Source organism: Ochotona curzoniae, unplaced genomic scaffold, assembly GCF_017591425.1.
Source record: "Ochotona curzoniae isolate NIBS_2020 unplaced genomic scaffold, NIBS_Ocur_1.0 contig_65, whole genome shotgun sequence".
Lineage (NCBI taxonomy): Eukaryota > Metazoa > Chordata > Mammalia > Lagomorpha > Ochotonidae > Ochotona > Ochotona curzoniae.
The window spans coordinates 212,941-225,953 of record NW_024466508.1 but is presented as its reverse complement, the minus strand read 5'-3'; the positions used below and the strand labels follow the sequence as shown (position 1 = coordinate 225,953).

The following is a 13,013-nucleotide window of genomic DNA, read 5'->3' as shown; positions in this document are numbered from 1 at the left end:
GGTCTCCAGACCGATTGTTCTTGAGCAGCCACCATATCCACAATAGTAACCAGCACATCAACAATGGCATAGGTAATCAGTAACAAGGTGTCGGCAGGTACAGCATAAATCACATTCTGAAACAGTTGCTACAAACAATTGAAGCTAAGTGTGTGACTAGTTTCATAACTTCTTTCCCAAGCATCTAGCCAGCCAGGGGTTTTCCACTGGCCTACAGTTCTATATTCAAAATGGCTTCAGTACACGGCTCCTGACAGAAGATCTTCCTTCCTGTCTCTCCTCCTCTCTGTATATCTGACTTTCCAATAAAATTAAATAAATCTTAAAAAAACAAAGTAATGAAGAAAAGCCTTTCTGGAAGCTTTTCCATAGAAACGCTGCTGATTCCCAAGGTTGTTTCCTGAAGATTTATTTCTATAACTGAAAGTCAAAGTGACAGAGAGGGGCCTACATGCTGCCGCTCACTCCCGAGGCCTACAATGGCCAGCCCAGGCACGCCGTCTGGGGCTCCCCTGCTGCTGTGGGCTCCACTCTTGGGCCATCCTCTGTGGCCTGTCCAGACCACCAGCAGGAGCCGCAGCCAAAGTGGAGCACTCACAGGCTGCAACAGCTGGCCGTGGGCCTGGCTCCTGGGAGAAGATTCCCGGGCCCTCAGCATCTCTCCCACCCATCCCAGGGGCCTGTCTCATGGCAGTCACCTGCAGTGCCAAGTCGTCATGTCCACCAGAGGACCTGCTGAAGCCCTAAGCCAGGGGGCATCGGTGAGGAGGTGCTCACGCTGGGCCAGGCCTCACAGCACAGGCAAGCAGCTTGCATGAGGCTGCCTCCTTGCTGTCCCCAGAGGGACTGCACCTCCTGAACTGAGAGTGACGCTGGATTGTGGCAGGCCGCAGGGCCTCGCCCGCACCCCCACACAGGCCACAGGGCTCTGCTCTCAACTGCACACAGGCCCAAGGGCCCCCAGTGCTGGGCCTGTGGGCATCACCCATCCTGAGGGGGGTCTCGGTGTTAAGCTGAGACAATATGCTCTCGGGACAAGCACTTCTTTATTGCGGCAGGAGTTGGGGGCGGGGCAGCGCACTGGACTGGGACAAAGAGGGATGGGGAGGGGCTTCAGCAGGGAGAGGGCCCAGACAGCTGGGGTTGTGGGGTGAGGGCGTGGGGAGAGGGCCAGCAGGTGGAGGCTCACAAGGCTATGTCTTCCTCATAGAGAGACAGCAGCAACAGGACGGTCCAGCCGCCCAGCAGGCCCACGTTGTGCAGCAGGAAAACAAGCCAGGGCCTTTGGTCCTTAACGTTCAGCATGGCTGGGAGCTGGGGAAGAGTGGGGAGCGACTCAGTCGCCAGGTCAGGGCCCATGCCAGGGGCAGCCCCTCCCTGCTGACCGCCGCAGCCCTGACCATGTCACAGAGCGCCACGTAGAGGAACAGGCCCATGGCTACTGCCAGGATCCAGATCTCGCCCTCCTCGCCCACTCCGACCGCGAGCGCCACGTACAGTCCCACGAAGGCCGTGACTGCCGAGGCCAGGTTTAGCAGCAATGCACGCCGCACGGTCAGCCCCGCGTGTAGCAAGGCCGCAAAGTCCCCTGTGGGAAGGTGTGGTCAGGGCGAGAGCCCCGCCCCGAGCAGATGCCGTCCACCGAGGTGAGGCCCCTGCCCCATGCTCACCCAGCTCGTGGGGCAGCTCGTGGCAGAACACGGCCAGCGAGGTGGCCAGTCCAGTCTTCCAGGAGGATGCGAAGGCGGCGCCCACGGCCAGCCCATCGGCGAAGTTGTGTACAGCATCGCCCAGCGTGATCAGGTAAGGCAGCAGTCTCAGTTCTGTGGGCACGGCCAGTGTGGGTCCCAGCCCACACCCCACTGATGGGCCCTCCATGCCCGGCCTCCCGAGGGGGCAGGCACGGCCACTGTGGGTCCCAGCCCACACCCCACTGATGCGCCCTCCATGCCCGGCCTCCCGAGGGGGCAGGCACGGCCACTGTGGGTCCCAGCCCACACCCCACTGATGGGCCCTCCATGCCCGGCCTCCCGAGGGGCCGGGAACAGCCAGTGTGGGTCCCAGCCCACACCCCACTGATGGGCCCTCCATGCCCAGCCTCCCGAGGGGCCGGGAACAGCCAGTGTGGGTCCCAGCCCACACCCCACTGATGGGCCCTCCATGCCCGGCCTCCCGAGGGGGCGGGCACGGCCAGTGTGGGTCCCAGCCCACACCACACTGATGGGCCCTCCATGCCCGGCCTCCGTAGCCTCTCCAGCCTCCCGAGGGGGCGGGCACGGCCAGTGTGGGTCCCAGCCCACACCCCACTGATGGGCCCTCCATGCCCAGCCTCCAGAGGGGGCGGGCACGGCCAGTGTGGGTCCCAGCCCACACCCCACTGATGGGCCCTCCATGCCCGGCCTCCCGTGGGGGGCGGACGGCAGGGAGGCTCACCTGGGCTTGACCTCCGTGGCTCCAGGCTCAGCAGCTCAGGGCCCTCCTCTAGCACCTGGGAAGAGAATGGCTGAGGGCTCCGGCAGCAGTCCATGACCGGGAGCCCTCCCTCCATGCGGTGCTGGGGGTGGTCAGCGGGGTCCCACTCACCAGGTCAGCGCGGGAGCCCTCGTGTGGCTGTTTGGGCTGCCTGCGCTCGCTGGGGGCCAGCTGCAGGGACATGCCGTGGCTGTGGCCTCCGTGGCTGTGGCCGCAGGCCCCATCCTTCCCTGCGTCCTGTGGGGACAGCTGCTCAGGTCCTGCGGAGCACCCCCACCTGCCCACCTGCCCACCTGCCCACCTGCCCACCTGCCACCAATTCCTGGTCCAGCCTGACCTCGGGGTCCTTGGGCAGCAGGAGGTTGAAGAGGTTCTCAAACAGGAAGAAGGCGTAAAAGCCGCCGAGCACCACTAGGAGGCGCCAGGTGTGCTGGAGGTCTGCGGCCTGTGCGTGGCTGTGCGAGTGGTCCTGGTCCCCGTGGCTGTGCAGGCCCAGCACCTGCAGAGGAGGAGGTGCTGGGGGTCGGCCGCGCGTGGAGGAGTTGGGGGCTGGGTGCGTCCGGGGCGGGGGAGACAGGGCCCACCTTGGGCGTCAGATGCAGGAACGCGTCGCCTGTGAGAGCGCCCACGGCCAGGCCCAGGAAGGCTTGCAGTACGTAGTGGGTGACCGCACTGCAGCGTGCGCAGGTCAGCAGCAGCAGGCCGAAGACGGCGCACAGGCAGATGAGCAGCGTGGCCAGGGAGCCGTAGAGGTACTCTGAGGAGCAAGGCTGCGTGAGTCCGAGCCCTGCCCCGCCGGCCCCATCCTCGGCCGCAGTCCTGCCCCTCCTGCCTTGGGCACTTACTCTCAGCCTGGCTGAGCTGCTCCTGTGTGGGGGCTTCGGCCTGGGGGCTGCAGGCTCCGCTCAGCTGCTGCTGTAGCAGGGCAGGACTGAGCAGGGCCCAGGCCTCCGGGCTCACACCTTCCTGTTCCGACAGGCCATGCGCCGCCATCACCTCGCGGGGGCTCAGGCAGACCTGGGGCAACCGAGGTGGGGCGCGGTCAGGGCCTCAGCAGCCCTGTGGGCTCCCGTCCACTCCGCGGAGCGCCCCAGGCCGCTCACCGTGTCCCACTCAGAGGAACTGTCGTTGACAGCCGTGGGGTCCTGCCGGCCGGCCACCCTGCCCAGACTCCTGTGGTCCTCATGGTCGTCGTGGGCCGTTGCACCGATCCCCAGCTGCTGCATCAAAGCGTCCAGCTCTGGCCAGGGTTGGGGTTGGAGGTCAACACGGCTGGGGGTCCCAGGAGCTTCCTGGCACCCGCCCCCTCCACCCTGGCCCGCCCAGCCTCACCGGTCAGCGTGATGTTGGGGGCCTCAGTGGTATGCTGCCGGAACACGAAGTCGACAAAGTACTGGGGGCTCGGCAGGGTGCGAAAGCAGGAGCCGCTCCTGACGTGGTCCAGCAGGGCAGCCAGGGCCCCGCCAGGGTTTCCAGGGACCCCCGCACCTCCAGCCTCATCCAGCAGTTGACGGACACTGGTGCAGTCCTGGAGGAGGAGAAAGCCTAGCACCCCGGAACCCCAGAGATCACCCCCCTCACTGCAGCCCCTCCCTAGCCTCTGGGGGACCCCAGCCTGCAGCCCCTTCTCCAGTGTCTCCCCCACACTTTGCCACCGTGGCTGAACCCAGCACCCCCTCCCCACACCGCCTAGTGCCCTGACCTCCTTCTCCATGGCCTGGCGGCCAACAGGGTCCCCAATCCTTCGCAGCAGCCGGCTCAGCTCCAGGGTCAGGGCCTGGGGGTCCTGCAGCTGGGCCAGGATGCTGTCGGCACGGGAGGCCCAGCGGCCAGCCTGGATGTCCTCACAGGTGCCTTCCGGGTCCCCGAGGTAGAGGACGGCTGCTGCACTGAGGCGGGCGATGTGTGTGGACTCCAGGCCCGGCCCCAGGGCCTCCGGCTTGCCCAGGGCCAGGGCATGCTCCACGGTTAGGCACTGTGGGCAGAGGCAGGTGGGTAGAGCCTGGTCTAGACACCAGTCCCACAAGAGTCCGCTGGTCCCCCCTGCAGTCTACCCCCACGGCCTTTCCCAGCCCCTGGCCCGCTTGCTGTGTCACTCTGGGGTCCCTGGTAGGACTCTCCATTGTTAGCTTTCTCCAGGAGCCAGGGCCCAGCTTGGGGAGGGCCAGGACAGGCCCGCCTCCTGGAGTTTGCCCGGGGGCCTTTGCAGCCGGCACACAGGCAGGGTGGAGCAAGCAGACGGGAAGGGGCTGGGGCTGGGGGACCCGTCGGGTGGGGCTCACCTTTCCACACGGCCCGCCAGTGCAGTGCACACGGGCCGCCAGCGTATTTAACAAGCTGCTCAGCACCTCGTGGTCCAGAGTGCCCCGGCCCGAGGCCAGCAGACTCAGCAGCCTGGGATGCTGTGGGGCTGCTGCCACCACTGCCTCCGCCACCGTCGCCACCGCCAGCAAGGCCAGCAGGGCCAGCAGGGCCAGCCGCAGCCTGGCCGGGGATGCCATGGAGGCTCTGGGAGCAGGGTCACTGGGGCTGCCTGGGGCCAGACTGGGGTTGGCCAAGGAGCAGCCCAGGACCTCTCCCAGGTATTTGGGCTGGGCCCTGTGATTGGCTGCTGCAGGTGCCTGGATTAGCCAGTCCAGGGGCAGGTCTTCCCACACAGCCCTTCCTCTGGGGGCTCAGGACTGGCCTCTTCCCCTTGGGTGGGGGTTGGCGTGCACGCCCGGCCTGGAGGGTGCTGGTGGGACCACTCTGCTGTGTGGGGGCAGGGCCTAGGGTCAAGCCAGGTGTGGTCATGGACAGGTGTGCAGAGGTGCCTCATCTTGGGGCCCTTCCAGCCGCACTGCAGCTGGGGTCCCAGGAGACCTACAGGGCCTGTTGCTGAGTCATGCTCCCCAGTGTGAGGAAATGATGGGGAAGTTGGGACCCTGGCTGGCTGGCTTTTGGCTGGGGACCTGGGTCAGGATGAGGCTGCAGCTCCCTGACCTTTGACCTGGCAGCTATCGCAGCCAGGTGGCCTCTGGGGGAGGCGGGGGTCTGGCTCAGGAGCAGGCTGACCTCTCCCTCTGGGTCCAGCCAAGCCCTTGGGGTGTGGCTGGGTGTGTTGCTGCAGCCCGAGGCTGAAGGACTCTGTCCCCTCTCCAGGTCACATGCTTCTCCCCAGTGCCCCATCCACACGTGCCAAAGTCTGGGCCCCCCTGGCTGGGGAGACCCCAGTGTGGCATTTAACCCGAATCCTGGTGGGATCTTGGGGGAGCGGCTGGAGAGCCCACTGTCTGGCTGGTGAACTTCAAGGCAGCTGCCTGGGGCCACACAGCCGCAGATGCCCTGTGGTCTACTGAACTGGAGTCCCATCAACTTGTGACCAAAGGTCTTGGCCTTGACCTGCCTGTCCCCAGCTCGCAGGCTCTGGGCCAAGGGGCAGAGCTGTCAAGCCTCCTTCCTCGTGCACAGTCCCCAGGCCGCCAGCGCCCCCCAGCAGACGGGTCCCTGGGCCCTGGACCCTCATGGAGCGGTGGCAGTCACATGGGGAATGAGCCAGTGGGTGGGCTGTCTTTAACACTGCCTTATCAGATAACTAAACCTTTACCAAAAAGGACAAATCCCGATCGTGTGTCAGTCTGGATGTACCCGGAGTCCCCTAGAGCAGCTCCTGTTAAAACTGCAGAAAAGGGACGCAGCATGGTGGTCTAGTGGCTAAGGTCCTCACATTGAAAGTACCGGGATCCCATATGGGCACCAGTTTTTTTTTTTTTTTTTAAGTTTTATTTATATATATTGCAAAGTCAGATACAAAAAGGAGGAGAGACAGAGAGGAAGATTTTCCATCCAATTATTCACTCCCGAAGTGACCACAACGGCCAGGGGCATCGGTTCTAATTCTAGTGGCCCCACTTCCCATCCAGCTCCCTGCTTGTGGCCTGGGAAAGCCTTGGGACTATGCGCCTGCGTAGAGGCTTGGAAGAGGCTCCTGGCTCCTGGTTTTGAATCGGCACAGCGCCGGCTGTTGTGGCCACTTGGGGAGTGAGTCATCGGATGGAAGATTGTCCCATCCAGCAGGACAGTCAACGGGGGACGCAACCACCTAGGAGAGAATGAATGGGACAAGAGACACGAAGAATGGACAGCAAGACCGGATGTCTGATCAAGCTGTCAGTTTATTGATTTTAATTAAGGTTTTTATATTTTTCAGTAACTAAGGCTCAGGGAGGAAAGGAGAAATGGACGCAACCATGGTCTCCAGACCGATTGTTCTTGAGCAGCCACCATATCCACAATAGTAACCAGCACATCAACAATGGCATAGGTAATCAGTAACAAGGTGTCGGCAGGTACAGCATAAATCACATTCTGAAACAGTTGCTACAAACAATTGAAGCTAAGTGTGTGACTAGTTTCATAACTTCTTTCCCAAGCATCTAGCCAGCCAGGGGTTTTCCACTGGCCTACAGTTCTATATTCAAAATGGCTTCAGTACACGGCTCCTGACAGAAGATCTTCCTTCCTGTCTCTCCTCCTCTCTGTATATCTGACTTTCCAATAAAATTAAATAAATCTTAAAAAAACAAAGTAATGAAGAAAAGCCTTTCTGGAAGCTTTTCCATAGAAACGCTGCTGATTCCCAAGGTTGTTTCCTGAAGATTTATTTCTATAACTGAAAGTCAAAGTGACAGAGAGGGGCCTACATGCTGCCGCTCACTCCCGAGGCCTACAATGGCCAGCCCAGGCACGCCGTCTGGGGCTCCCCTGCTGCTGTGGGCTCCACTCTTGGGCCATCCTCTGTGGCCTGTCCAGACCACCAGCAGGAGCCGCAGCCAAAGTGGAGCACTCACAGGCTGCAACAGCTGGCCGTGGGCCTGGCTCCTGGGAGAAGATTCCCGGGCCCTCAGCATCTCTCCCACCCATCCCAGGGGCCTGTCTCATGGCAGTCACCTGCAGTGCCAAGTCGTCATGTCCACCAGAGGACCTGCTGAAGCCCTAAGCCAGGGGGCATCGGTGAGGAGGTGCTCACGCTGGGCCAGGCCTCACAGCACAGGCAAGCAGCTTGCATGAGGCTGCCTCCTTGCTGTCCCCAGAGGGACTGCACCTCCTGAACTGAGAGTGACGCTGGATTGTGGCAGGCCGCAGGGCCTCGCCCGCACCCCCACACAGGCCACAGGGCTCTGCTCTCAACTGCACACAGGCCCAAGGGCCCCCAGTGCTGGGCCTGTGGGCATCACCCATCCTGAGGGGGGTCTCGGTGTTAAGCTGAGACAATATGCTCTCGGGACAAGCACTTCTTTATTGCGGCAGGAGTTGGGGGCGGGGCAGCGCACTGGACTGGGACAAAGAGGGATGGGGAGGGGCTTCAGCAGGGAGAGGGCCCAGACAGCTGGGGTTGTGGGGTGAGGGCGTGGGGAGAGGGCCAGCAGGTGGAGGCTCACAAGGCTATGTCTTCCTCATAGAGAGACAGCAGCAACAGGACGGTCCAGCCGCCCAGCAGGCCCACGTTGTGCAGCAGGAAAACAAGCCAGGGCCTTTGGTCCTTAACGTTCAGCATGGCTGGGAGCTGGGGAAGAGTGGGGAGCGACTCAGTCGCCAGGTCAGGGCCCATGCCAGGGGCAGCCCCTCCCTGCTGACCGCCGCAGCCCTGACCATGTCACAGAGCGCCACGTAGAGGAACAGGCCCATGGCTACTGCCAGGATCCAGATCTCGCCCTCCTCGCCCACTCCGACCGCGAGCGCCACGTACAGTCCCACGAAGGCCGTGACTGCCGAGGCCAGGTTTAGCAGCAATGCACGCCGCACGGTCAGCCCCGCGTGTAGCAAGGCCGCAAAGTCCCCTGTGGGAAGGTGTGGTCAGGGCGAGAGCCCCGCCCCGAGCAGATGCCGTCCACCGAGGTGAGGCCCCTGCCCCATGCTCACCCAGCTCGTGGGGCAGCTCGTGGCAGAACACGGCCAGCGAGGTGGCCAGTCCAGTCTTCCAGGAGGATGCGAAGGCGGCGCCCACGGCCAGCCCATCGGCGAAGTTGTGTACAGCATCGCCCAGCGTGATCAGGTAAGGCAGCAGTCTCAGTTCTGTGGGCACGGCCAGTGTGGGTCCCAGCCCACACCCCACTGATGGGCCCTCCATGCCCGGCCTCCCGAGGGGGCAGGCACGGCCACTGTGGGTCCCAGCCCACACCCCACTGATGCGCCCTCCATGCCCGGCCTCCCGAGGGGGCAGGCACGGCCACTGTGGGTCCCAGCCCACACCCCACTGATGGGCCCTCCATGCCCGGCCTCCCGAGGGGCCGGGAACAGCCAGTGTGGGTCCCAGCCCACACCCCACTGATGGGCCCTCCATGCCCAGCCTCCCGAGGGGCCGGGAACAGCCAGTGTGGGTCCCAGCCCACACCCCACTGATGGGCCCTCCATGCCCGGCCTCCCGAGGGGGCGGGCACGGCCAGTGTGGGTCCCAGCCCACACCACACTGATGGGCCCTCCATGCCCGGCCTCCGTAGCCTCTCCAGCCTCCCGAGGGGGCGGGCACGGCCAGTGTGGGTCCCAGCCCACACCCCACTGATGGGCCCTCCATGCCCAGCCTCCAGAGGGGGCGGGCACAGCCAGTGTGGGTCCCAGCCCACACCCCACTGATGGGCCCTCCATGCCCAGCCTCCAGAGGGGGCGGGCACAGCCAGTGTGGGTCCCAGCCCACACCCCACTGATGGGCCCTCCATGCCCGGCCTCCCGTGGGGGGCGGACGGCAGGGAGGCTCACCTGGGCTTGACCTCCGTGGCTCCAGGCTCAGCAGCTCAGGGCCCTCCTCTAGCACCTGGGAAGAGAATGGCTGAGGGCTCCGGCAGCAGTCCATGACCGGGAGCCCTCCCTCCATGCGGTGCTGGGGGTGGTCAGCGGGGTCCCACTCACCAGGTCAGCGCGGGAGCCCTCGTGTGGCTGTTTGGGCTGCCTGCGCTCGCTGGGGGCCAGCTGCAGGGACATGCCGTGGCTGTGGCCTCCGTGGCTGTGGCCGCAGGCCCCATCCTTCCCTGCGTCCTGTGGGGACAGCTGCTCAGGTCCTGCGGAGCACCCCCACCTGCCCACCTGCCCACCTGCCCACCTGCCCACCTGCCCACCTGCCACCAATTCCTGGTCCAGCCTGACCTCGGGGTCCTTGGGCAGCAGGAGGTTGAAGAGGTTCTCAAACAGGAAGAAGGCGTAAAAGCCGCCGAGCACCACTAGGAGGCGCCAGGTGTGCTGGAGGTCTGCGGCCTGTGCGTGGCTGTGCGAGTGGTCCTGGTCCCCGTGGCTGTGCAGGCCCAGCACCTGCAGAGGAGGAGGTGCTGGGGGTCGGCCGCGCGTGGAGGAGTTGGGGGCTGGGTGCGTCCGGGGCGGGGGAGACAGGGCCCACCTTGGGCGTCAGATGCAGGAACGCGTCGCCTGTGAGAGCGCCCACGGCCAGGCCCAGGAAGGCTTGCAGTACGTAGTGGGTGACCGCACTGCAGCGTGCGCAGGTCAGCAGCAGCAGGCCGAAGACGGCGCACAGGCAGATGAGCAGCGTGGCCAGGGAGCCGTAGAGGTACTCTGAGGAGCAAGGCTGCGTGAGTCCGAGCCCTGCCCCGCCGGCCCCATCCTCGGCCGCAGTCCTGCCCCTCCTGCCTTGGGCACTTACTCTCAGCCTGGCTGAGCTGCTCCTGTGTGGGGGCTTCGGCCTGGGGGCTGCAGGCTCCGCTCAGCTGCTGCTGTAGCAGGGCAGGACTGAGCAGGGCCCAGGCCTCCGGGCTCACACCTTCCTGTTCCGACAGGCCATGCGCCGCCATCACCTCGCGGGGGCTCAGGCAGACCTGGGGCAACCGAGGTGGGGCGCGGTCAGGGCCTCAGCAGCCCTGTGGGCTCCCGTCCACTCCGCGGAGCGCCCCAGGCCGCTCACCGTGTCCCACTCAGAGGAACTGTCGTTGACAGCCGTGGGGTCCTGCCGGCCGGCCACCCTGCCCAGACTCCTGTGGTCCTCATGGTCGTCGTGGGCCGTTGCACCGATCCCCAGCTGCTGCATCAAAGCGTCCAGCTCTGGCCAGGGTTGGGGTTGGAGGTCAACACGGCTGGGGGTCCCAGGAGCTTCCTGGCACCCGCCCCCTCCACCCTGGCCCGCCCAGCCTCACCGGTCAGCGTGATGTTGGGGGCCTCAGTGGTATGCTGCCGGAACACGAAGTCGACAAAGTACTGGGGGCTCGGCAGGGTGCGAAAGCAGGAGCCGCTCCTGACGTGGTCCAGCAGGGCAGCCAGGGCCCCGCCAGGGTTTCCAGGGACCCCCGCACCTCCAGCCTCATCCAGCAGTTGACGGACACTGGTGCAGTCCTGGAGGAGGAGAAAGCCTAGCACCCCGGAACCCCAGAGATCACCCCCCTCACTGCAGCCCCTCCCTAGCCTCTGGGGGACCCCAGCCTGCAGCCCCTTCTCCAGTGTCTCCCCCACACTTTGCCACCGTGGCTGAACCCAGCACCCCCTCCCCACACCGCCTAGTGCCCTGACCTCCTTCTCCATGGCCTGGCGGCCAACAGGGTCCCCAATCCTTCGCAGCAGCCGGCTCAGCTCCAGGGTCAGGGCCTGGGGGTCCTGCAGCTGGGCCAGGATGCTGTCGGCACGGGAGGCCCAGCGGCCAGCCTGGATGTCCTCACAGGTGCCTTCCGGGTCCCCGAGGTAGAGGACGGCTGCTGCACTGAGGCGGGCGATGTGTGTGGACTCCAGGCCCGGCCCCAGGGCCTCCGGCTTGCCCAGGGCCAGGGCATGCTCCACGGTTAGGCACTGTGGGCAGAGGCAGGTGGGTAGAGCCTGGTCTAGACACCAGTCCCACAAGAGTCCGCTGGTCCCCCCTGCAGTCTACCCCCACGGCCTTTCCCAGCCCCTGGCCCGCTTGCTGTGTCACTCTGGGGTCCCTGGTAGGACTCTCCATTGTTAGCTTTCTCCAGGAGCCAGGGCCCAGCTTGGGGAGGGCCAGGACAGGCCCGCCTCCTGGAGTTTGCCCGGGGGCCTTTGCAGCCGGCACACAGGCAGGGTGGAGCAAGCAGACGGGAAGGGGCTGGGGCTGGGGGACCCGTCGGGTGGGGCTCACCTTTCCACACGGCCCGCCAGTGCAGTGCACACGGGCCGCCAGCGTATTTAACAAGCTGCTCAGCACCTCGTGGTCCAGAGTGCCCCGGCCCGAGGCCAGCAGACTCAGCAGCCTGGGATGCTGTGGGGCTGCTGCCACCACTGCCTCCGCCACCGTCGCCACCGCCAGCAAGGCCAGCAGGGCCAGCAGGGCCAGCCGCAGCCTGGCCGGGGATGCCATGGAGGCTCTGGGAGCAGGGTCACTGGGGCTGCCTGGGGCCAGACTGGGGTTGGCCAAGGAGCAGCCCAGGACCTCTCCCAGGTATTTGGGCTGGGCCCTGTGATTGGCTGCTGCAGGTGCCTGGATTAGCCAGTCCAGGGGCAGGTCTTCCCACACAGCCCTTCCTCTGGGGGCTCAGGACTGGCCTCTTCCCCTTGGGTGGGGGTTGGCGTGCACGCCCGGCCTGGAGGGTGCTGGTGGGACCACTCTGCTGTGTGGGGGCAGGGCCTAGGGTCAAGCCAGGTGTGGTCATGGACAGGTGTGCAGAGGTGCCTCATCTTGGGGCCCTTCCAGCCGCACTGCAGCTGGGGTCCCAGGAGACCTACAGGGCCTGTTGCTGAGTCATGCTCCCCAGTGTGAGGAAATGATGGGGAAGTTGGGACCCTGGCTGGCTGGCTTTTGGCTGGGGACCTGGGTCAGGATGAGGCTGCAGCTCCCTGACCTTTGACCTGGCAGCTATCGCAGCCAGGTGGCCTCTGGGGGAGGCGGGGGTCTGGCTCAGGAGCAGGCTGACCTCTCCCTCTGGGTCCAGCCAAGCCCTTGGGGTGTGGCTGGGTGTGTTGCTGCAGCCCGAGGCTGAAGGACTCTGTCCCCTCTCCAGGTCACATGCTTCTCCCCAGTGCCCCATCCACACGTGCCAAAGTCTGGGCCCCCCTGGCTGGGGAGACCCCAGTGTGGCATTTAACCCGAATCCTGGTGGGATCTTGGGGGAGCGGCTGGAGAGCCCACTGTCTGGCTGGTGAACTTCAAGGCAGCTGCCTGGGGCCACACAGCCGCAGATGCCCTGTGGTCTACTGAACTGGAGTCCCATCAACTTGTGACCAAAGGTCTTGGCCTTGACCTGCCTGTCCCCAGCTCGCAGGCTCTGGGCCAAGGGGCAGAGCTGTCAAGCCTCCTTCCTCGTGCACAGTCCCCAGGCCGCCAGCGCCCCCCAGCAGACGGGTCCCTGGGCCCTGGACCCTCATGGAGCGGTGGCAGTCACATGGGGAATGAGCCAGTGGGTGGGCTGTCTTTAACACTGCCTTATCAGATAACTAAACCTTTACCAAAAAGGACAAATCCCGATCGTGTGTCAGTCTGGATGTACCCGGAGTCCCCTAGAGCAGCTCCTGTTAAAACTGCAGAAAAGGGACGCAGCATGGTGGTCTAGTGGCTAAGGTCCTCACATTGAAAGTACCGGGATCCCATATGGGCACCAGTTTTTTTTTTTTTTTTAAGT

The 13,013-nt window shown here is 64.6% G+C and overlaps 2 protein-coding genes across 2 annotated transcripts; both read right to left on the bottom strand.

Moving 5' to 3' along the window:
* Positions 1-1,185: 1,185 nt before the first annotated feature.
* Positions 1,186-4,973, bottom strand: LOC121163862 (zinc transporter ZIP4-like). Its single transcript, XM_040991583.1, has 12 exons — positions 4,755-4,973; positions 4,175-4,447; positions 3,805-4,000; positions 3,576-3,712; positions 3,318-3,489; positions 3,057-3,229; positions 2,810-2,971; positions 2,584-2,709; positions 2,434-2,488; positions 1,671-1,823; positions 1,401-1,588; positions 1,186-1,314 (listed from the first exon to the last, which is right to left on the bottom strand). Exons 1-12 carry the CDS (start codon positions 4,971-4,973, stop codon positions 1,186-1,188), a joined length of 1,983 nt encoding a protein of 660 aa, XP_040847517.1.
* A 2,915-nt stretch (positions 4,974-7,888) lies between these two features.
* Positions 7,889-11,755, bottom strand: LOC121163861 (zinc transporter ZIP4-like). The gene is made up of 12 exons (XM_040991582.1): positions 11,537-11,755; positions 10,957-11,229; positions 10,587-10,782; positions 10,358-10,494; positions 10,100-10,271; positions 9,839-10,011; positions 9,592-9,753; positions 9,358-9,483; positions 9,208-9,262; positions 8,374-8,526; positions 8,104-8,291; positions 7,889-8,017 (listed from the first exon to the last, which is right to left on the bottom strand). Exons 1-12 carry the CDS (start codon positions 11,753-11,755, stop codon positions 7,889-7,891), a joined length of 1,983 nt encoding a protein of 660 aa, XP_040847516.1.
* Between the last annotated feature and the right edge of the window lie 1,258 nt (positions 11,756-13,013).